The sequence below is a fragment of the Schistocerca gregaria genome, chromosome 9 (assembly GCF_023897955.1).
Source record: "Schistocerca gregaria isolate iqSchGreg1 chromosome 9, iqSchGreg1.2, whole genome shotgun sequence".
In the NCBI taxonomy this organism is placed as follows: Eukaryota; Metazoa; Arthropoda; class Insecta; order Orthoptera; family Acrididae; genus Schistocerca; species Schistocerca gregaria.
This window is the reverse complement of record NC_064928.1, coordinates 34,092,920-34,116,982: the sequence shown is the minus strand read 5'-3', so window position 1 is coordinate 34,116,982 and position 24,063 is coordinate 34,092,920. Positions and strand designations below refer to the sequence as shown.

At 42.0% G+C, this 24,063-nt stretch overlaps 1 protein-coding gene across 1 annotated transcript in view; it reads left to right on the top strand.

Annotated features, from left to right (window-relative positions):
- The window catches only part of LOC126292083 (disheveled-associated activator of morphogenesis 1-like), a 113,586-nt gene that overhangs the window by 53,127 nt on the left and 36,396 nt on the right, over positions 1-24,063 (top strand). The window contains exons 10-12 of the mRNA XM_049985892.1: positions 5,841-5,902; positions 9,669-9,769; positions 20,939-21,027. Coding sequence (XP_049841849.1) covers positions 5,841-5,902; positions 9,669-9,769; positions 20,939-21,027 — 252 coding nt within the window. The remainder of the gene's footprint in view (positions 1-5,840; positions 5,903-9,668; positions 9,770-20,938; positions 21,028-24,063) is intronic.

Here is a 24,063-nt window from a genome sequence, read left to right as displayed (position 1 = left end):
TTACAGATGAATGGAAAAACTTGTAGAAGCTGACCTCGGGGAAGATCACTTTGGACTCCGTGTGGGAACACATGAGGCAATACTGACCCTACGACTTATCTTAGAAGAAAGATTAAGGAAAGGCAAACCTACGTTTCTAGCATTTGTAGACTTAGAGAAAGCTTTTGACAATATTGACTGGAAAACTCTCTTTCAAATTCTAAAGGTGGCTGGGGAAAATACAGGGCGCAAAAGCTATTTACAATTTGTACAGAAGCCTGATGGCAGTTATAAGAGTCGAGGGGCATGAAAGGGAAGCAGTGGTTGGGAAGGGAGTAAGACAGCATTGTAGCCTCTCCCTGATGTTATTCAGTCTGTATATTGAGCAAGCAGTAAAGGAAATAAAAGAAAAAATTGGAGTAGGTATTAAAATCAATGGAGAAGAAATAAAAACTTGGAGGTTTGCCGATGACATTGTAATTCTATCAGAGACAGCAAAGGACTTGGAAGAGCAGTTGAACAGAGTGGACAGTGTCTTGAGAGGAGGGTATAAGATGAACATCAACAAAAGCAAAACGAGAATAATGGAATGTAGTCAAATTAAGTTGGGTGAAGCTGAGGGAATTAGATTAGGAAATGTGACACTTAAAGTAGTAAAGGAGTTTTGCTATTTGGGGAGCAAAATAACTGATGGTGGTCGAAGTAGAGAGGATATAAAATGTAGACTGGCAATGGCAAGTAAAGCGTTTCTGAAGAAGAGATATTTGTTAACATCGAGTATAGATTTAAGTGTCAAGATGTCATTTCTGAAAGTATTTGTATGGAGTGTAGCCATGTATGGAAGTGAAACATGGACAATAAATAGTTTGGACAAGAATAGAATAGAAGCTTTCGAAATGTGGTGCTACAAAAGAATGCTGAAGATTAGATGGGTAGATCACATCACTAATGAGGAAGTGTTGAACAGGATTGGGGAGAAGAGTAGTTTGCGGCACAACTTGACATGAAGAAGGGATCGGTTGGTAGGACATGTTCTGAGGCATCAAGAGATCACCAATTTAGTATTGGAGGGCAGCGTGGAGGGTAAAAATCGTAGAGGGAGACCAAGAAATGAATACACTAAGCAGATTCAGAAGGATGTAGGCTGCAGTAGGTACTGGGAGATGAAGAAGCTTGCACAGGATAGGGTAGCATGGAGAGCTGCATCAAACCAGTCTCAGGACTGAAGATAACAACAACAACAACAACAACAAACGTTGGGGAAGTGCACTGGGGTGTTGGGTAACAATTGTTGCTTAATAGCAACTACTTACATCGCACTTGTGTATCTTTATTATTGTTCCTGGGTTCTCGGGCTCCAGGTCTGTTTATAATTGCATGAATGTGTGTGCCGTGTGCACGTCATAAACTGTCAAGCGTATGAGAGTTCCAAATTTGTCATTTGGCCAAAATCAAAGGCAGCTTTTTAATTTTATAAAAAAGTATAAAACAAATCAATATATGAGCACTCATGCTTTGCAGATTGGTATTGAATATTCAGGATTTCATTGTTTTTTTTATTTATTTCAATACAAATTATTACCTAGCTGACATTCTTGCAGTGTCATGCTTAAAGGCAACAATGGCGACAGCATGGAGATTGTCTGGTTTGAAACATGATGTGTCATTACTATTATAGCCTGCAATTACATTCTAGTGACAACAGTTGGAAGTGAGTTCTGAGAGGATTTCTCAAAAAAGAGATGTGTAACAACAACAACAACAACAACAATAATAATAATAATAATAATAATAATAATAATAATAATACTGTATGGCTCAGTGGGGTGGTGGAAGTCTTTCAATTGGATGCCACTTCGGCAACTCTTCTGTTCCTAACTTACATCAGTAATCCTACCAGATGGGATAAAAGAAACAGAAACCGGGTGTATCTCGCCAAATAAATATTACTGTTGGATGTATAGCATCAAAATATCGTTTCATTATTTTGACATTGACTTCTGGACTATACTGTACAATAAATTTTGTGCCCGAGAGGTAAAGGTACGTAGGTCTACCTTCTGCAGTTTTAACTTAAGACTATATTTGTAAAAGCCACACACTGCTTTATTTGTGGAGAACAGTGGAGGTCTTTAGACAGCCATTGGCTGATTTTGTGTGTTAAATGGACATGGCCTTTTTAATGCTATCTAAATCACTATGGAATATCAACAATATTTGGAAAAGGATAGACTGCTATTAACTATAAAGATGACATGTTGAGTTTCCGACAGCCACATTCAGCTTCTGGCCTTCTTCAGAAAAGAAAACAAACAAACAAACACACACACACACACACACACACACACACACAGAATTTATCTTTGTCTGAAAGGTGTTATCTCAGGATTTCTGCTCCAACTTTGCTGTAATTACTTTACAATTCAAAATTGCTATCTCTGCTACATTACTTTTTCATAAATAATTTGCCACACTACTTTTGTGTTAACCATTCAAATACCCTCTTCATCGTCAAATATGTGAACTGCATTAAATGACCACCTTCATTGTTCAGTATACAGAGTCACAGTAATGTGTCACAAGTTCATTTTTCATCTCATACATATCCATTCTTTGGATCAGTTCATCTCCCGCACAGGATAGCAATCCACAAAATATTCTTTGCCGCATTTGAGCTGATATCTCCTCTTGCAAAGTTACTGTGATTACCGTCCTACTCCTGTCTCTTAATAGAGCTTGCTACACTCAAAAATAAAAATAAAACCAATGCTCAATATCTATACTTTTAACTTGGTATGTTATTTTATGTTTCTCTTTCCTCATCACATCAATAAGTTTTGGATGCGAGTGTTGTTCATCAGTAAGAAGATGTCAGAATAGGGCTCACTCCTCTTGAGTAATGTGTATCACCACACTGTAAATGTTCCAAAATATTTCTCTCTCCGGCCACCAGACTTTCAACTCAAATGTAATACTCGCAAAAGAAAACTGTAGATTCAGCAACAACAAGAACTGACACAGTCGCACAAGTAGCTATAGCCACGTTCTAGGTCAGAGTACAACACATTGCTACCTCACAGTGCAAGTACAGAAATTGATCAAAGAAAATAACTTTTGTGGTCAGCTGTGACAGCTTGCTGGTAACATAAGTAGCTTTTCTGACAATGAGAAGGAGAGTAAAGTAAGTAGTGCTGACACAAAAGATGATGTTAAACTCGAGAAAGCCAACAATATGTAAATTATAGCAAGAGGGAGATGATGCCGATAGGAATAGAATTTAGCTATCAACACAAAAAGAAAAGAAACACATGCAGTACATATCTCACTGATATACAGATAAATGTGCTATTAGGCAGCAATATATGTGATATTACTAACATTTCAAAGAAGGAACACCAGTGCAAGAGTTTGAGGGTAGCAATAAAACTGAGAAAAACTCTTCTGTTGATGGGATTTGATTTTGAAAGGTGGCAGAATAAACAAGTCTTCAGATGTGAATGACAAAAAAAGTGAAGCTCCCAGGACAGCAGGAAACGAAATAAAACTTTTCAAGTTATGAGGGTACGTGATGTTATTTCAGTAATTGCAGAAGTGAATCGAATTTACAAAGATGTCAGCTGTACGAGCCCTCTTTATCAGTATGACATTCATGCCCTCTGACCGGGACGTGTGCACCAACTTGCTCGCCAAGGGTGTCACAGAGCTGACGCACCGTCTCCCAAGCTGAGCCTACCCGCAACTGGCATCGGGACAGAGTCGACACCCGAGCAGACGCCACACATTCTATTGGGGACAGAGCTGAGGATATCATCGGTCACGGAAGTACCGCATCACACATACAGCCGACAGACACATGCTGTTTATGGACGAGCAGCGTTCTGTCGAAAAATGGCACCACGGCACTGTCGCACAAGAGGTAACGCGTGCACGAGGACGCAGAATGCTTGTGACCGTCGTGGAGTCAGAGTTCTCTCATTCGTCACCAGTCATTACTCAAAATTGTAGCCGATGGCTCCCCACGTCGTGATGCCAGGAGTAGCACAGCTGTGATACTCAGAAACCCTGGAAGGATGGAATTCGTCACCGAACACAATCATGCCATTCATCAGCAATCTGCAATTCCCAGGCATGGCAAAACTGCAAACGCAGCCATTTGTGTTGCTGTATTAATGGCAGCCTACGCATGGGACAGTAATTCTTTAGTCTGGCTGCTGTTAGCCTCTAACCAATGGTGGTGGCTGATACAAAATTTTGCTGGGAGTCCATTACTCGTTGTCAGATGGCAGACAGAGTCATGAAGAGGTTACGATATGCTTGGTGGCCAGTACTCCCTCGAGATGGCCAGACGTGGTCAACAGGATCTCGATGACGAGTATGCTCACCTTCGTGTTCCCGTGCTGTCCGATGGGCCACTGTCGCTGAAACACACAAATCTGTATATCGCACAATTAGACCAGCTGACCACATGGAGACTCACAATAAGGTGCTGATCACTATCTCTCACAAGTATGCAGCTTCTCCGTCTCCTTCACAATGATACTCAACATCTGACACTGTTCCCATCCTGTATATAGCCTACCGATCATGATAACATCACTAGTGCACTCTTGTGACCATTCTACCTGTCAAGGAGAATGGCAACTCTTTAATCATTCACGTATCCACCGAGGGCATGTGCGTGTACAAAGTTACAGTGACATCCGACCATTTCTTCTCGGTGCTTTACTTTTTTGGCGTGCAGTGTTGTTTCAAATACTGCAATCACATTTTATTCGGGAGAAACATTTGTTCGTACACATTACAATGTGAATAAATGTTTTCAGAAAGGGAGTGTGTGAGAAGTTTTGCAAAGAGAAGTGTAGAATGTGACAGCACTTCGATGTAGACTATTGGAGTGTGTGCCATTACTCCCTCCGATCTCTGTTTTCGGGCTCAAACGTGAAGGCGGTACCACCTCGGTCGGGCCTTCAGTTTCAGTTGATTATATAAGTAAAACAAGTTTTATAGTTTGTGTTTCTATTGATAATGGTCTTAATATTTCATTCTCTAGTTGCAGTGAGGTACTTTCTCTTCATAATGCATAATGAATGTAATCATTTAAATTTTACTCTTTAGAAACTCAAAAATCAATTTTCAGCTGTACTGTTTGATGAAAACCCTGCTTGCTCATTGCCAATGTGACACATATAGCAGTTATCCTCACAAGAAGGCAAGGAGTTCTGTGGATGTGGAACTCGGGAGACAACTATGTAGCCATTTAAAAGATTATGTGAGGAAGGTGTTCGGCATTCAGAGGCAACAGAAGTGTGGCTCAGTGAAAATCGTGTAAGTTACTGACAGGATCACGGCAGAAGGCATAGCAAAGATCAGGTTAGAGCATAGTTTGCCTACTTTGCCACTCTGTTGTAGAGATGAAGGAAATGCTAAGTTCGTACACAGATGAGTAGAAATGGTTATGCGTGGAACTTGGGTAAGGGACAAAAAATGAAAGAAGATTGGAGAGAAAAAAACTTAACAACGACAGGAGCTGGATACGAGCTTATGGAACGATGTGGGAAACGACTAGAAAACAATGAAAGAGACTGAGTTGAACTAGGTTCACTGTTTACAGGAAGCGAATATTTCTTTAAGGAGAAGGTTGTTATAAGATTATCAGCAAACATGTGGTTGAAGAAAGGCAAAGTCATATGATTTAGTAAGAGAACTAAACTTCAGTTGCCAGTGTTCTTTCATTTACATATTTATGAAAAACATGTGAATAGTTCATTTGTAAAAATATCTAGTAAACTGACTGTGATGCTCATGTAAGGCTCTATATTTCTTGTGAGTGACAGTAATTTTTCCTTCTAATTCTGTTTCAGTTCAATGAGATTCTGAAACTGGATGAAGACATCCCTCACGTAAGGGAAGCTGCAAAAGTCAGGTAACGTTTTACATGACATATATCTTAGTCCTTAGTTTAAATCATCATCATCATCATCATCATCATTTAAGACTGATTATGCCTTTCAGCGTTCAGTCTGGAGCATAGCCCCCTTATAAAATTCCTCCATGATCCCATAGTCAGTGCTAACATTGGTGCCTCTTCTGATGTTAAACCTATACTTCAAAATCATTCTTAACCGAATCCAGGTACCTTCTCCTTGGTCTGCCCCGACTCCTCCTACCCTCTACTGCTGAACCCATGAGTCTCTTGGGTAACCTTGCTTCTCCCATGCGTGTAACATGACCCAACCATCCAAGCCTGTTCATGCTGAGTGCTACATCTATAGAGTTAATTCCCAGTTTTTCTTTGATTTCCTCATTGTGGACACCCTCCTGATATTGTTCCCAGCTGCTAGTACCTGCAATCATCCTAGCTACTTTCATATCCGTAACCTCAGCCTTGTTGATAAGGTAACCTGAATTCACCAAGCTTACACTCCCATACAACAAAGTTGGTCAAAAGATGGAACGGTGCACAGATAACTTAGTCTTGGTACTGACTTTCTACTTGCAGAAGAGAGTAGATCGTAGCTGACCGCTCACTGCATTAGCTTTGCTACACCTCGCTTCCAGTTCTTTCACTATGTTGCCATCCTGTAAGAATATGCATTCTAAGTACTTGAAACTGTCCACCTGTCCTAACTTTGTTCCTCCTATTTGGCGCTCAATCTGTTTATATTTCTTTCCCACTGACATTACTTTCGTTTTGGAGATGCTAATCTTCAAACCATAGTCCTTACATTTCTGATCTAGCTCTGAAATATTATTTTGAAAACTTTCAATCAAAGCTGCCATCACAACTAAGTCATCCGCATATGCAAGGCTGCTTATTTTGTGTTCACATATCTTGATCTCACCCAGCCAGTCTATTGTTTTCAACATATGATCCATAAATAATACGAACAACAGTGGAGACAGGTTGCAGCCTTGTCTTACCCCTGAAACTTCTCTGAACCATGAACTCAATTTACCATCAACTCTAAAGGCTGCCTGACTATCCATGTAAAGACCTTTAATTGCTTGCAAAAGTTTGCCTCCTATTCCATAATCTCGTAGAACAGACAATAACTTACTCCTAGGGACGTGGTCATATGCCTTCTCTAGATCTATAAAGCATAGATACAGTTCCCTGTTCCACTCATAACACTTCTGCATTATTTGCCATAAACTAAAGATCTGGTCCTGACAAACTCTAAGAGGCCTAAACCCACATTGATTTTCATCCAATTGGTCCTCAACTAATACATGCACTTTCCTTTCAACAATACCTGACAAGATTTTACCCACAACGCTGATTAAAGAGATACCTCTGTAGTTGTTACAATCTTTTCTGTTTCCATGTTTAAAGATTGGTGTTATTACAGCTTTTGTCCAGTCTGATGGAAGCTGTCCTGACTCCCAGGCCATTTCAATTATCCTGTGTAGCCATTTAAGACCTGACGTTCCACTGTATTTGATGAGTTCTGACTTAATTTCATCCACCCCAGCTGCTTTATTGCACTGCAATCTATTGACCATTTTCTCCACTTCCTCAAATGTGATCCTATTTCCATCATCATTCCTATCCCATTCTACCTTGTAATCTGAAACATTGCTGATCGTATTTTAACCTACATTGAGCAACTCTTCAAAATATTCCCACCATCTGCCCAAGGCATCCACAGGATTCACCAGCAGTTTTCCTGACCTGTCCAAAATACTTGTCATTTCCTTCTTACCTCCCTTTCGAACATTGCTAATTACACTCCAGATTGGTTTTCCAGCAGCTTGACCCAGAGTCTCCAACCTGTTTCCAAAGTCTTCCCAAGATTTCTTCTTGGATGCTGCAATTATCTGTTTGGCTTTGTTTCTTTCTTCAACATAGCTTTCTCTGTCTACCTGAGTTCTAGTATGAAGCCATTTTTGATACGCCTTCTTTTTCCTTTTACAGGCTGCACAGACTGTGTCATTCGACCAAGCTGTTTGCTTCATTCTACTTTTACACACTACTGTTCCCAGACATTCTTTAGCCACTTCTAGTACTGTGTCCCTGTACCTTGCCCATTTCTTTTCCAATGACTGTAATTGACCATTCAACTAACTGGTACCTTTCTGAGATTGCTGTTATGTACTTGTGCCTGATTTCCTTATCCTGAAGTTTCTCCGCCCTTATCCTCCTACATATGGACCAGACCTCCTGCACTTTCGGCCTCACAATCCCAATTTCACTGCAGATTAAATAATGATCAGTGTCATCAAAGAATCCCCTGAATACACGTGTGTCCCTCACAGCCTTCCTTAATTCCTGATTTGTTATTATGTAGTCAATGACAGGTCTGGTTCCCCTGCCTTCCCAAGTATATCGGTGAATGTTCTTATGTTTAAAAAAGGAGTTTGTGATTACTAAGCCCATACTGGCACAGAAATCAAAGAGTTGTTTCCTGTTCCTGTTGACCTCCGTATCCTCTCCAAATTTGCCCATAACCTTTTCATACCCTTTTGTTCGATTTCCAATCCTGGCATTAAAATCACCCATGAGCAGAACACTGTCCTTGTCCTTTACTCTAACAACTACATCACTGAGTACCTCATAAAAACTATCCACCTTATCTTGATCTGTCCCTTCACAATGCGAATATACTGACACAATCCTAATTTTCTTGCTAGACACTGTCAAATCTATCCACATCAGTCGTTCGTTTACATACCTTACTGCAACTACGCTGGGTTCCATTTCTTTCCTGATGTAAAGCCCTACACCCCATTGTGCTATTCCTGCTTTGACTCCTGACAGGTAGACCTTGTATTCTCCCACTTCCTCTTCTTTCTCACTAACAGCTAAAACGTCCACCCCCATCTTACTTGCAGCCTCTGCCAGCTCTACCTTCTTCCCAGGGTAGCCCCCACTGATATTAATAGCTCCCCATCTCATTACCATTTGTTTGCCAAGTCGTATCTTAGGAGTCCCTGGTTCGTCAGTTAGAGGTGGGACTCCGTCACCTCCAAAGGTCCAAGGCATTTTGCTCTGATTGTTGCCAGCATCATATTTAAAGTATCGGGGAAGCAGGTTGCTAGCCTTATTTGCCCCGAGTCCCATTGAGTTTTAACCCTAACGGTTGAGAGACTAACCGGTGGATTTGGTAGTCTGTGCCGTATGAGCACAAAGGTGACCATGACTCAGAATATGTCCGAGATGCCCAGCCTTATTCAAAAGTAACTGCTATCCCAACTGTCGGGACCACTTACTTGGCCACTCATACACTGCCCGTGGTTCATGAACTAGGACATGACTACAGGAACCCACACCATGAACCACCTTAGTTTAAATGTGAAGAAAATTGTTGAATAACCACCAACTTTTGGAGATGTGAGTTACACGTTACAATTGACATCAGAGATATCACTTTGCTGATGACACAAAGTTTACAAGATAAACCCATCTGAACAGGAAGTGACTTGTCATAGAAAATCCTTCAACATCTGTTTGTGGTATAACTTGCAGTATGCTAAAAAATGAGCCTCACAATGCAAGAGAGTGATGATCGGTGTCTGCACATTCGAATCTCATCTCAGGCTATAAAAATTTCTACTGAAATGATACAAATGGCTAATGAAAAGTGGACAATGAGTTAATTCACAAACACTCAAATAGTTCTTGGGCTTTTTATGATGCCCAAACTATAATTAATCCATTAAAGGCTCTCAATCACTTGACATTTGCACAGAAATAATCAAGATATTGGAATGATAAATGAAGATGAGAAAAATACCGTGGAAGAAGCGATTGTGACACATTGGTTCTTCCAAACAACTATGACTGAAAAATGTTAGTAGGAGACCAGCCATTTCCCAGGAATAACAAGAACATATGATTAACTGTGATGATGCCTATACACAATTTATGTTTCACTTTGAGTGTAATATCTGCACCCCAGATATAAAGCAGCCACTTTTAGTGGAAATGTTACACTTTCCAGTGAAAAGGCAAAGATTAATTTCTCATGAAATACTCCAATTCACTGAAGCTCAGTGACATCTGACACTGGGTATACATGTTGTTAAGAGACACAACTTTGGCAAATGGGTTTCGGCAACAAAATATGGCCACATGCAGAGTTAGTGAGGAGGATTATACAGGGTTATTCAGAATTCGACTGTGTGAAAACGGCACGATGTAAAGAAAAATGGCACATGTCAGTGGGCAGAACATCTCTCAGAGCTTTAATTTGTAATACATGTTACTGTGTAGTTGCAGAGCACACAACTAGGGGCAAGCATGTCATTACATGGCATATAATAGAACAATGCATGCATTTTGTGTCTTAAATTCTCTAGATTTGATTTAGTTGTAGCAGTTCAGTGACCATTTCATCCAAAATATCAGGTAAACACTCCAACAAATTAAACTACCTACGAGTGGTGCAACACATGAGGCTGGCTGTTTAATTTTGTGAAGTATACAGGCCAGCTGGGATCATAAGCAGTGAAGGCGAAGCATATGCAGCAATCTTTCACCAGCGATATGAGGTAACTGTGAAAACTGCAGATACCGCAGTCAGCTGTCTGGTGCATTCTGGGCAGATTGTAACGTTCCCTCTTTCTGTTTATTTAGGTTTGATTTGTTTGATTGTTATTCTTTATTTCTATTATTCGGAATCTTTTTTTTTTATTAAATTGAGCCTGAAACTTACGTAATAAATACTTCGTGTGAAGTACGATTTGCAGCATAAACAAAAATTAATTTCGGAAATGTAATCCACTGAATATTAAAAGTAAAGCTTTTGAACAACGCGCGTGACTGACTAGATACATTCAGAGGGTACGTACATTCGCGTGCGAGTGGTTGCGGTCTGATGAGAAATTTTCATTGTGAAATAATTTCGTTGTAACACATTCGGAGATTGCGAATGTACATTCAGAGTAGAGGCACGTACGTTCTATCATTCCCCGTGGCCTGGGTAAAAGAATGGCAATTATTTAAATCTAAGAGTATTTCTTTTGCATCGGACTAGTATTTTTATAAGAAAAAGAAGATTGCAGGTTCTGAATGTCTCGGCAAAACGAATCGGAAGTAATTTTAGCGGCCACGAAAGGAAAGTAGAGAGCACAATCATGCACCTCTATTGTTGAGCAGCGCCGTTTTGAAGATCTTCGGTTCCATCTAAAACTCGCCTTCTCTGCTTAACATAAATACTCCATAGGCATGGGGATAAGGCTTGTTGTGCGATGAAAATAATATAAAACACATCTTGCGTCTTTTAACTCTTTCATTTACCACACACACACACTAGTAATTAGACAGTACGACATCCCACCAGCCCATCAGAACAAAAAGTAGTCGTTCATACAAGAAATAAAAAACGAAGGGCGAAATTGTTCCTATGTCTCTCAAAGATAAAAAGTTTACCAGATATTTCTCTGCTGTGTCACTGGAACAATTTTTCAGCACCTCTGCGATTAAATCACAATACTTTCAGTTCCTTTACAAAATGTCTGCAGTTGTCACACGTCCTGAGTACTCTGGATAATGAGCTTCATTATGACTTTTGCAATTACTTGCAGTGGGTACTGGAGAAAGACAGCTTTTCACAGAAGTTGATTTTCAGTGACAAAGCCATATTTCAAGTGTCTGGATAGGTGAATTGTAATGTAGATGTTTGGGGCACAGTACATTCACACAAGATTATGAAACACATTCTCGTTTCATCTAAAGTTAATGTCATTTGTAATGTGTCCTTCATAAGTTTTTGGACCATTTTCTTTGCAGAGAAAACGGTGATTGGTTCTGGTTACATGGTTGTGTTGCAGCAGTGGTGTATGCCACAGTTACAGTAAGAGAGTGGAGACTTCACTTCACAACAAGATGGTGCACCACCACACTTTTTTTTAGGATGTACGCGATTACCTCAATGCTATACTGCCTCAACTACAGGATCGGACATATGTTGCATCGTCACTCTTCTCTTCTTCCCTGTCCCCCATTTTCACCTGACTTCGCTCTGTGTGATATTATCTTATGGAGCTAAGTGAAAGATCATGTGTTCCTGCCTCCAGGGCCACTTGCTTTGGAAGAGCTGCAAGGATAATTAACAGATTCACCGAAATTGAGCATGGCACGTATGGCAAGAGTTTGACTGTTGTATGATATTTGTCATGTCACAAGTGGTGCCCACAATGAGGATCTATAGGTGGGTTAAGAACATGTTGATAGCCTTTATCCATTGAGATGTGTGAGTATTTTCTGTATATGACACATTTTTGCGCTGTCATTTTCTGAGACACCAGAGGAACTTATGCATAACCCTGTAATTGTAGACTATATTTAATTATCGTAGAGATGACACTTCTACAGTGTACAAGGATATTTCTCAATGATTGGTACAAAAGTGCTGTATCAATAGAGAATATCTGAAAGAATCTTTAAAGTACTGTGTAAGTTACTCATGTATTAATAAAGGGTTTTTGAGTAGGAAATGCAGATTGATATTAATTGCTAATAAAAAAGAAAGGGGCCACAATGAGAGTATTACAAATTCCACTACCTGTCAAAGCCAAGTATATCAACTGTTACAGTGTAAAAACTTCTAATACCGCAGCATGAGCCATTATCACATGCGAATACTGTGACGTGGATCGGTACGACTGCTCTTGAGGACGGCATACTGCTTTAGTGGAGAATAGCGCCTTTGAAAAATGGAAATATATTTTGTGGCTCTGCTAATTTGCATTCCCAGACCAGTTTGCCAAATAAAACTGAGGTTATGAAAGAATTCACACAAATCTAGATTAATGTGTAAAAATGCACCTTGTTTCACCATTTGATGGTTCTTTACTCTCACAAGTGCTCTCAAGGTGCTGATACACACTTCTCTTTTCCCCCATCTGTTCAATGTCAAGGAGTGAGGTCCATTACTGGGGACTGGTGCTCCAGGCTTTCTACACTAGGGAAAGGGTGAACATCGATTCCTAGAGTTTCCACAGGGACGCGAGTGCGTTTCTAGACCCCACTTCTGGGGTATCAACTGTATCTAGACCCCACTTCTGGGAGAGACTGATGAAGACTGTGCTGTATCATGGATCCTGTGCACTGATCTTCCAAGGGGACATTGTCTACGCATTGTCACCAGATTTATGGTACATGCAGGACTTGGCCAGAAATGAAAGTAACAGAAGTGGAAGATCCATATGGCAAATTGTTTAGGAAAACTAACATTTTTGGCTCTTGTTGGGAGAGGCACGAGCCATTTACGTTGTTTGTATTATAATTGTCAGACAGGTGGCACAGTGGAAAGGCTACAGATCTGTAATCTAAGGGTCATGGAATTGAGTTCCTACACTTACCTTTCCTTTTTTTAATTTGGTGAAATTGTGTGTTACATGTTGTTTGATATCAAACTGTGGGATAAGCGAGAACATTTATGAATCTGCATCAGGTTTGTTTATCTATAGTAACTTTAAAACAACCATGTAATTGTAGACATGCAGTGTTTGTAACATGTGCAAGACACCGATAAAATTACTACTTTCCCTGTTTTTAAGGTGAGTATCACCCCAGCAGTGTAAATTGTCAACTGTAAAATAATAAAAGTACCTCATTTTATATAGAAAATTCTCGTGAATGCCATAAATCCCTTCCTAGAAATTTATTTGCAAACTCAAATTTTCCTTTGCCTTTTTTCCTGCCTTTTATGGAATTATTAATAAATGAAATATATTGAGCATTAGTTTGGTTTATCTGCAGTGTAAGTTATGTAAAAATTGAAAATAATAATAATAATACGTTTCTGCATAGGAACATGACCCTGAACACTAGGATTACCATTCTGCACTCTTACTGCTGCACCAATTGCTGCCTGGAATTTACATTAACACAAATGGCTCATACCTCTTCCAACACACACCAGAAATGCTAGTTTTTCTAAACTCTTGGCCATAGGGAGCTCCCGCTTCTGTCAGTTTCATTTCTGACCGAGCCCTCCATCTACCATAAATTTAGAAGAAATCAATGATAATGAGTAGGCATGAATCTTTGCCCTGGTGTGGACAGTGTATGGTGTACAAGTGTTTAAAAATCAACTTTGCCATTGCAACAGACCAACAATTGTTGTTGTTGTTGTTGTTGTTGGTGGTGGTGGTTGGTTGGTTGGTTTAAAGGCAGGAGAAGGGACAAAACTATGAGGTCATCGTTCCCTTTTTTCTAATAAAACAATGCCACAAGTATGAGATTAAAACGGACGAAACATATAATACAAAACGAAAAGAAAGGAGAAGCCACAAGAACGAAGGGAAAGTAATGAACACTAAAAGGAACAAAAGAGTACAATAAAACAACAGAGAAGCTAGAAACAGAAAAGAGTGAAACATGAAAGCAGATTACAGTGGCTGGCCAACACATTAAAACTTCCACCCCAAAAGCACTAGGGTGGAAGACAGAGAGGGACAAAGGACATGCACTGAAATCTACATAAATCTACATAGAAGTATGAAACCCACTCTCAAGGATAAAATGTAAAACTGAAGCTGCTATGTTGGCACTGTCACCCAACACTGAAGACAGGGTGCTGGGAAAGTTAAAATTCTGCCACCACAGAGCTGCTAAAAGTGGGCAGTCCAGCAAAAGGTGGACAACTGTCATTTGGGAGCCACAGCGACACTGAGGTGGGTCCTCACGATGGAGTAGGTAACCATGCGTTAGCCACATATGGCCAATGGGGAGCCAGCAGAGGACAACTGATTCCCTATGAGAGGCCTGCGTGCAAGACTTCTACACACTCATAGTCTTCTTAATGACAGTTTGTTGTGTGTGCTGTTATGCCATTCTGCCCCCCAAAGCTGGAAAACCCTGTGGTGTAAGACAGAACACAGGTCAGCTTTGGAGATGCCTATCTCCAGAACCGGTTTCCGAGTCGCCTGTTTGGCCAGCCTCCGTTGCCAGCAATTCCGATGTGTTCTGGGGTCCACACAAACACCACAGAACGACAGGACTCTTCCAAGGCATAGATGGACTCCTGAATGGACACTACATTGGGTGACGAGGGTAGCACTGGCCAACAGCTTGTGGGCTGCTCATTGAGTCAGTACACAGGAGAAATGACTCACCAGGGCATGAGCGGATGTATTCAAGAGCACGAGATATGGCCGCCAGCTCTGCAGTGAAAACACTGCAGCCAACTGGGAAGGAGTACTGCTCAGTATGTCCTCCATGAACATATGTGAAGCCAACATGACCATCAGCCATTGAGCCGCTGGTGTAAACCACTTCAGAGCCCCACAACACGTCACAAATTGAGAGGAAGGAACAGCAGAGAGCGGGGTTAACAGAGTCCTTAGGGCCATGAGCAAGGTCCAGATGAAGCTGCAGCCGAGGCGTACATCATGGAGGTGTACATGAATGGACCACAAGTAGAGCTGGTAAAGGGAAGGACTCCAGTCTGGAGAGAACGGACCGCATGCAAACTGCAATTGCTAGCCCCAATCTGGGCCACCATTGCAGGAGATGGACTGCCGCAGGCAGGAAAAGTAGACGGTAATGGATGCTCAGGGGAACTATGAATGTGTGCTGCATAACTGGCGAGCAGTTGTGCACGTCTCATCTGCAGTTGTGCACGTCTCATCTGCAGAGGAGGGACCACCAGCCTCAACCAGTACGCTGGTCACCAGACTCATCCTAAAAGTTCCTGATGCCAATTGAACCCCATAGTGGTATACAGGAGTGAGTAAATGCAATGCTGAAGGGGCTGCCGAACCATAAATCCCACTTCCATAGTCTATTTGGGATTGGACAAGGGCCCTGTAGAGCTGCAGCAGTGTAGAACAATCTGCACCCCAATTGGTGTTGCTCAAGCAACAGAGGGAATTGAGGTGCTGCCAGCACTTCTGCTAAGATGATGAAGGTGAGGGAGCCAAATCAATCAAGCATCGAAAACTAGTCCTACGAATTGATATGTCTCCACTACAGTGAGTGGATTGTCATTAAAGTAAAGTGCGGTTTCCGGGTGAACGGTATAATGTTGACAGAACTGCACGACACACGACTTTGCAGCTGAAAACTGGAAGCCGAGGGCTAGAGCCCATGACTGTGCCTTGTGGATGGCTCCATGGAGGTGCCGCTCAGTAACAACAGCACTGGAGCAGCAGTACGAAATGCATAAGTCGTCTGCATACAGAGAAGGTGAGACGGAGGGTCCAACTGCTGCTGCTAGACCGTTAATGGCCTCTAAAAATAGACACACACTCAATACAGAGCCCTGCAATACTCCATTCTCCTGGATATGGATGGAATTATGGGGGTCACCAACTTGGACACATGAAGTACAGAGCGACAGGACGTTTTGGATAAAAAATCGGGAGTTGGCCCCAGAGACCCCACTATTACAATGTGGCGAGGATATGATGTCGCCAAGTCATGTCATATGCTTTATGTAAATCAAACTCACAGTTCTAGGCGCGCAGTCTGTAACCGTGCGACTGCTACGGTCACAGGTTCGAATCCTGCCTTGGGCATGGATGTGTGTGATGTCCTTAGGTTAGTTAGGTTTAAGTAGTTCTAAGTTCTAGGGGACTGATGACCACAGCAGTTGAGTCCCATAGTGCTCAGAGTCATTTGAACCATTTTTTTTTGTAAATCAAAGAAAGACGGCAATCAGGTGTTGCCATCTGGAAAAGTCTGTTCGGATGGCACACACAATGGACACCAGATTATTAGTGGTGGAGCGACCCTGGCAGAAGCTGCCCTGTTATGGAGCCAGTAGGCCACGTGACTCCAGAACCCAACCCAACCGCTGACACATTATACATTCCAACAGCTTGCGAAGAACATTGGTGAGGCTGATGGGCCAATAGCTATCCACATCGAGCAGGTTTTTATCGGGGTTGGTGCTCTCCTGCCATTGTGGTGGAAAGACTCCATTGCACCAGAGCTGGTTGAAGATGATGAGAAGATGTCGCTTGTAGTCAGATCTGTAGTCACATCTGGCTGTGGATGTGATCAGGCCCTGGAGCTGTGTCGGGGCAATGTGAAAGTGCACTGAGGAGCTCCCATTCTGTAAATGGGGCATTATAGGATTCACTGCAGTGTGTAGTGACTGGGAGGACATTCCCTTCCAGCAGGCGTTTGAGTGTGTGAAAGGCTAGGGGGTAATTCTCTGATGCATAGGCTCGAGAAAAGTGCTCATCAATCGTGTTTGTGTCGGTACATAACTCGCCATTTTTGGCAACACCTGGGATAGCTGTTGGGGCCTGGTACCCGAAAAGACGTTTGCCCAAATTTGGGAAAGTGACATGTGGCACCCAATGGTCGAGCCGTATGTCTCCCAATACTCCTTCTTCCATTGTTTGATATGGTAGCAAATACAGGCACAGAGCCGTTTAAAGGCTATGAGGTGCTCCAGGGAAGGGTGGCGCTTATGCTGCTGTAGAGCTCACCAACGCTCCTTAATTGCTTAAGCAACTTCTGGCGACCACCAAGGGACGACCTTATGCCTTAGGCACCCTAAAGAGAGAGGGATAGCATTTTCTCCACCAGAAACAACTGTGCTAGTCACTTGCTCAACCATCACATCGATGTTATCGTGTGGGGGAGATTCAGTGGTGACAGCTCCCCAGTCTGCCTCATTCAAAGCTTATCTGGGCAAACGTCCGTGTACCTGATGCTGGGGCAGTGACAGGAAAATGGGGAAGTGGTCACTACCATGCAGGTCGTCATGTGCTCTCCAGTGGATAGTTGGGAGAAGTTCTGGGCTGCAAATTGATAACTCAGTGGCTGAGTAACTACCATGAGCCACACGGAAATGTGTGACGGCCCCAGTATTTAAGAGGCATAAGTGGAATTGCGACTAAAGTTTCAACATCTCTGCCTCGGGCAGTAAGCATGGTACCACCCCACAAGGGGTTATTGGCATTAACATCTCCCAGAAGTAGGAATGGTTCAGGGAGTTGATCAACCAGTGCAGCTAATACATTCAGGGGTACTGCATCACCTGGAGAAAGATATACATTGCAGACAGTTATTTCCTGCGTCATCCTTATTCTGACAAACACAGCTTCAAGAGGAGTTAGAAGAGGCATATGTTCACTACAAACTGAGTTTATGACATAAAAGCAAACTCCACCTGACACTCGATTATAGTCACTACAGTTCCTGTACTATCCCTTACAGCCACAGAGGGCAGGTATCCGCATTTCTGGGAACCAGGTTTCCTGGAGGGCAATACAGATGGCAGGTGTAAAGCTTTACAGTTGCTGTAGCTCAGCCAGGTGGTGGAAAAAACCGCCGCAGTACCACTGGAGGATGACATTGTGAGGCTAGGAATGCATGGAACATTCAGTGAGGCAGTTTACACCTCAGAGTCACCTGCTGCCACTGATTTATTGCCTGAGCAGTCTATGTCCCCTGTGTCTGAGAGTCTGGCGAGATCTATGTCCTCAGCGGACGCCAAAATCTCCACCTCATCTTCAGCCGCAGAGATTGTAGGTAGCGGTGGTGTGGGTGCCACTGCAATTTCCTTGGTCTTAGAGGTTTTCTTTTTGTATTTCTCTGGCTGCTCCTTGGGTTTCCCTGGCAGGGAGGACTTCACTGGCTCAGTCTCTGGGACTGAGGACGAGTGTCAACCCTGTGACCAGCTGCTTCTTGGTGGCGTAAGACGATCTCATACGCACAGGATGCAGGTGTTGAAATTTTGTCTTAGTCTCAGTGTAGACCAGTCTGTCCAGGGTCTTGTACTCCATTATTTTCTTTTCTTTCTGGTGAATCCTGCAGTCTGGCGAGCAAGGCGAATGGTGCTCTCCGCAGTTGACATGGATGGGAGGTGGGGCACATGAAGTATTGGGATGTGATGGGCATCCGCAATCTCAGCATGTGGCGCTGGAAGTACAATGAGAAGACATATGGCCGAACTTCCAGCACTTAAAGCACCGCATCGGGGGAGGGATATAGGGCTCTACATCACACCGGTAGACCATCACCTTGACCTTCTCGGGCAATGTATCACCCTCAAAGGCCAAGATGAAGACACCAGTGTCAACCTGATTATCCTTCTGACCCCGGTGGACACACTGGACAAAATGTGCAACTCCCTGCTCGAAATTGGTGCGCAGCTCATCGTCAGACCGCAAAAGAAGGTCTCTGTGAAATATGATACCCTGGACGGTATTTAAGCTCTTATGGCGCATGATGGTTACAGAAACATCCCCAGCTTGTCAAAAGCGATTAACTCCCATGACTGGTCAGAGGATGCTGTTTTAATCAAGACTGACCCAGATCTCATTTTGGACAAGCCCTCCACCTCCCCAAACTTGTCCTCTAAATGCGCAACAAAAAACTGAGGCTTTATTGTCATGATAGGTTCCCCATCAGCTCTCGAACATACAATGTACTGGGGCGAATAAGATCTGCTGCCATTCTTAGCCTGATGTTCCTCCCATGTTGTGGACAGGGAGGGGAACGATTTGAGGTCGCACTTCTGTGCATTGAATTGAGCTCATGATCACTTAGAGACTGTTGGTGTTTTACCACCAGCAAGAGATGATGGACTGTGCTTCATCGCATGTCATCCACCCTGATGCCAACCACTCTGACCAGGGGCTCTCCCCACGGGTGCCACCCAGCCATAGCAAAGGCCACCTGGCAGAATGGCTATTGCCGGGAGTCTCGATGCCCCAGGGGGATGAGCATTTACCCCTTGGCATACGTGAGGAGTTAATGGTGCAGCCATCAGCAGAGTGATCCCTGTGTGGTCAGGGGGCTACAACCAACAGGGTACATGGCAGCCCCACAACAACAAACTGACTACCTTGCTGGACATCAGGTGCATGGTCATCGTCAAAGAAGAAATCAACACTGCATGGTGCATGGTGAAAAACGCATCCAGGAAGGTGTCCTTGCCCAAGAGATGGAGAATGGGCAGGACTGCAATGCGACGACAAGAAAGTGGGATAAAGATCTCAATGCATGATGCACCTTGTAAGGCACCTTTCCTCAATTGGCTTACTCTTCTGAACAATTTTGAAGAATGGATTTCAAACCTTACAGGAAACCATCACATGAAGGCCTCGTACGGTAGGCAGGAATACCTCGGGGGGCGGGGGTTACACATAGATAGCAACTGACTGAAGTATCAAAAGAATAACATTTTTTGTCATCAATCTAAAGAATGTCAAGAATAATTTCAAAACATCAAATGAAAAATACTTGAGTCTGAAATGGCACCATTTGTTCAATGGAGTTAAGTGCAGTGTGAGGTAGCAATGTGTAATAACAGGCATTTATTTCAGATACTAGAAGAAATCTATCCAGTGACCCTAAAGTTACTGAATATCAGGCAAGAAAAACTTTGAAAGAGCTTGCAAAATAAGAAACACCATTAGGAGATGGACAATTACTGGCCTCCTGTTCTGAAAAATCAGTCATATTTTGTTGTTGATTCATTCCATTGAGGAGGAGGAGGACCCTTAGAGAGGTGGATTGAGTCAAAAATATAATTGAACAAATAGAAGCAACTCTTAGAAATTTAATCTGCACCCTGTGTTAACAATAAACTTATCACTGTTCTCATTAATATTACATGTGCCTATGCAGGTTAAATTTAACTTAGTGTATTAAAAGGAGAATCTCTGCATTGAAAAAGCCACTACTTCCTTTAGATCGTTACTGTTTATCTTCTATCGGTAGCTCAACATTTACATCAGTGTATTGGCATTTTGCTAAGAAAATAATAACCAACGTATGTGACAGTAGAGGCCTATTTACATAGCGCAATTACTCCTCTTACGGCTTTGCAACGATTGCTACTACTTGCCATACAACTAATAGAAAATATCAGTCTTATAATCTAGATATTAATTAATTTGCAGAAGTGGTTAATCAGGGATGTGTTATATTTTCTTGTGTATTTGTGAGGTTTTCTTAGTTTCTTGGTTTGTAATAGAGGGCTGCATGTTGAATTCTTTTATACCAGAGAACATAACTTCACTCTGAATGTTAGACTATGAGGCAAAGTACACGTGCCTGTCATGAGTGAGTTCCTGTCCTCTGCCACCTGCCGCTTCTCAGAACTCGAGGACCTCTTCCAGGATATGAAAACACGGGTTTGTCATTTTCCTCACTGTCCTGTTATTAGTGGCTGATAAATGATAACCAACCAGCACGAAATGTCTGGGGTTCGAGAAGGTGTGCCAGCCCTGGATTGAATCCAATCTGGTCGACTACTGATGAAAGGCCCGTGTGCAGGCCATCCTGGATGTGGTTTTTAGGTGATGTCCCACAACCGACTAAGTTAATAGTAGGCTGGTACTTATGTCCTGCCTCGGTTACAATATCCGTAAACATTTAAAAATGTTTGCACTCTTTCACATCAATAAAACTAGGTGCAGACAGTTGTGATACACAAATTATGTCATTGGGGAAAGGGGAGGGGGTTAAAAGAGATGGCAATAGGAAGGCCATCCAGCCATCCTCCTCTATCATTAACAATGCCAATTCCAATAATTAGCATGCCGACTTCATGTAGACATGGGATAAAAACAAAAGAAAAAGTAGAAGATCCACCTGACAAGTGATAACTTGAAGTTTCTTTCTTTAATTCCAGTCTATAATCACAACCAAACTGTTGTCATACTTTCCAGAATGAGATTTTCATTCTGCAGCGGAGTGTGTGCTGGTGTGAAACTTTCTGGCAGATTAAAACTGTGTCGAGGACTGAGACTTGAACTCGGGACCTTTGCCTTTCGCGGGCAAGTGCTCTACCATCTAAGCTACCCGAGCACGACTCATGCCCCGTCCTCACAGCTCTACAATTGCCAGTACCTCATATCCTACCTTCCAAACTTTACAGAAGCTCTGCTGCGAAACTTGCAGAACTAGCACTCCTGAAAGAAAGGATGTTGCGGAGACATGGCTTAGCCCCAGCCTGGGGGATGTTTCCAGTTTTAATCTGCCAGGAAGTTTCATATCAGCGCACAATCTGCTGCAGAGTGAAAATCTCATTCTGGAAACATCCCCCAGACTGTGGCTCAGTCATGTCTCTGCAGTATCCTTTCTTTCAGGAGTGCTAGTTCTGCAAGGTTCGCAGGAGAGCTTCTGTAGAGTTTGGAGGGTAGGGGACCAGGTACTGATTTATAAAGCATGCTGTGGAAGCGTAACTGTGAAACAGCCTGTTGCTGCTTCTTGTGACACAGTGGGATAGAATGATTGGGGACTTGCCCATTTGCTCTTCAGCTTGCAGATGCGCTAAGGAGGGAAGTGCTTGACCCCATTGCGGTGACTTTCCTTCCATCATGCTTCTATCCCCCAGCCTGTTACCATCCCAGAGTACAATTTACCACTTATGGCTATAATGCACTCAGGGCCGTATTTAGATTGTGTGATGCCCCTATGGAGCAATTTATTTCATGTTCCCCTTACCTAAACTTCACCACTGATATTTGTTTAAGGACTACCAGCACAAAAGCTGCGTAACCATTAACTTCAATTCTAAAATGTACTGAACTATTTAAATATGTAAAACAAAGCACATGTGAAAGTTAAATACTAAAAAATAATAAAATAACCACTACATAAACATCAAACTTGGACACCATATATGGTATAAATACAAAGAAAATCATTATAGCTTAATACCCTCTACCAAAATTATTCAGTTAAATGTGAAATTTAGTCAAGTCCCAAATACATGATATAACACTATGCAATTAACCTTCTCCAAAATATAGCAAATTTAAAGACATGAATTCCTCCTTACTTTTGTACTTGCAAATTCGTTTCATCCTGAAAATGCAGACTGATTGACATGTCTGTGGCTAGTACTCCAAGTCATTCTTGACTTTCTGTCATCTGTAGATAATTCTCAATCAGTGTTAAAACAGAAAAGGACATTTCAGTTGGACATTTTGTTGCTGGAGCACAGTTGTAAATCCTGAGTGTTGTGTACACATTTGGATAGACATCCCCATTTTTTTGTTTTTTAAAGCGGCACTGCACAGAGATATGAAAGACGACAACTCATCACGATTATCTTTCAGACAACAAAAAGCTTCTAAAATGTATACATTCTGCACTGAAGTTGTTCTCTACATCAGAATTACAGATGGCTCTAAGTTTCTGCGGCATCATAAATTTGAATGGCTTCTAGTTCGGTGATACTTGAGAGAAATGAAAATCAGAAGTTACATTCTCTGTAAATATTAACTCTGTTCTGTAACTCATTCTGAAGAATTTATATAAACTTAGAATACGATATTTTCATTTTTCTCCAGATCTCAACCCAGTCTGATCCTGTTTCTTCTTCAGGACATTTGTGTTCCTATTCCGAGTCAGATGGTTCATTAAAGAATTTCTTTCATTTAATTTTCTGTTTTTTTGCATTTTCAGTAGCTGAAGGAAATGGAACTGATACGTATTTCTGATCACAGTAAGTTTCTTTCGAGCTGAATCCTTGAGAATTGAAAAGATGTATGAAGCTCAGCTGTAACATTACAAGTGTCATCTCTACATGTACTAATTTCTACATCCTGAGCTTGCAGTTTTTTCATTGCTTTGCTACACTCTTGCAGCATGCAACAAAACACTGTCACGAGAGCTACCTCAGTACTACTTTCTACGATGACCTTCAGCTTCACATCCAACACTACCACTCTCACTTTCTGAAATTTTTCTTAATGCAGAAAACGTGGCTTTCCAATCTACATTCAAACGTCCTCACAAGCACGCCATCGTGTTGTACAAAAGTGACTTCAGTGTCATACTCGCAGAATCAAAAAATGTTTCCAAAACATTTCATCTGCCAGTAGAATGTACAAAGAAGTTGTGTAAGCCTTGAATTAACTACAAAAACTGCATTGCAGCTGAGCAGCATTGTGCAGCTCATGACCCAGCCAGATTCAGTGAGTGAGCCAAATATGAAATGAAGAAAATTAGATTATTTCGGTCCTTGAATCTTGCTTGCAAGTTTGAAAATGCACCAGACATATTGGCTATGTTATCATATGACTATCCTTTACAGTTATCAAAGTTCAGTCCATGTAGTTCTATAGCATCCAAAACTGCTTCAAAAAGCTTCTCTAGTGTGACCTGCAATTTTTTTTCTTTAAAGAAAAAAAGAAATAAAAAAATATAGGACAGGAATC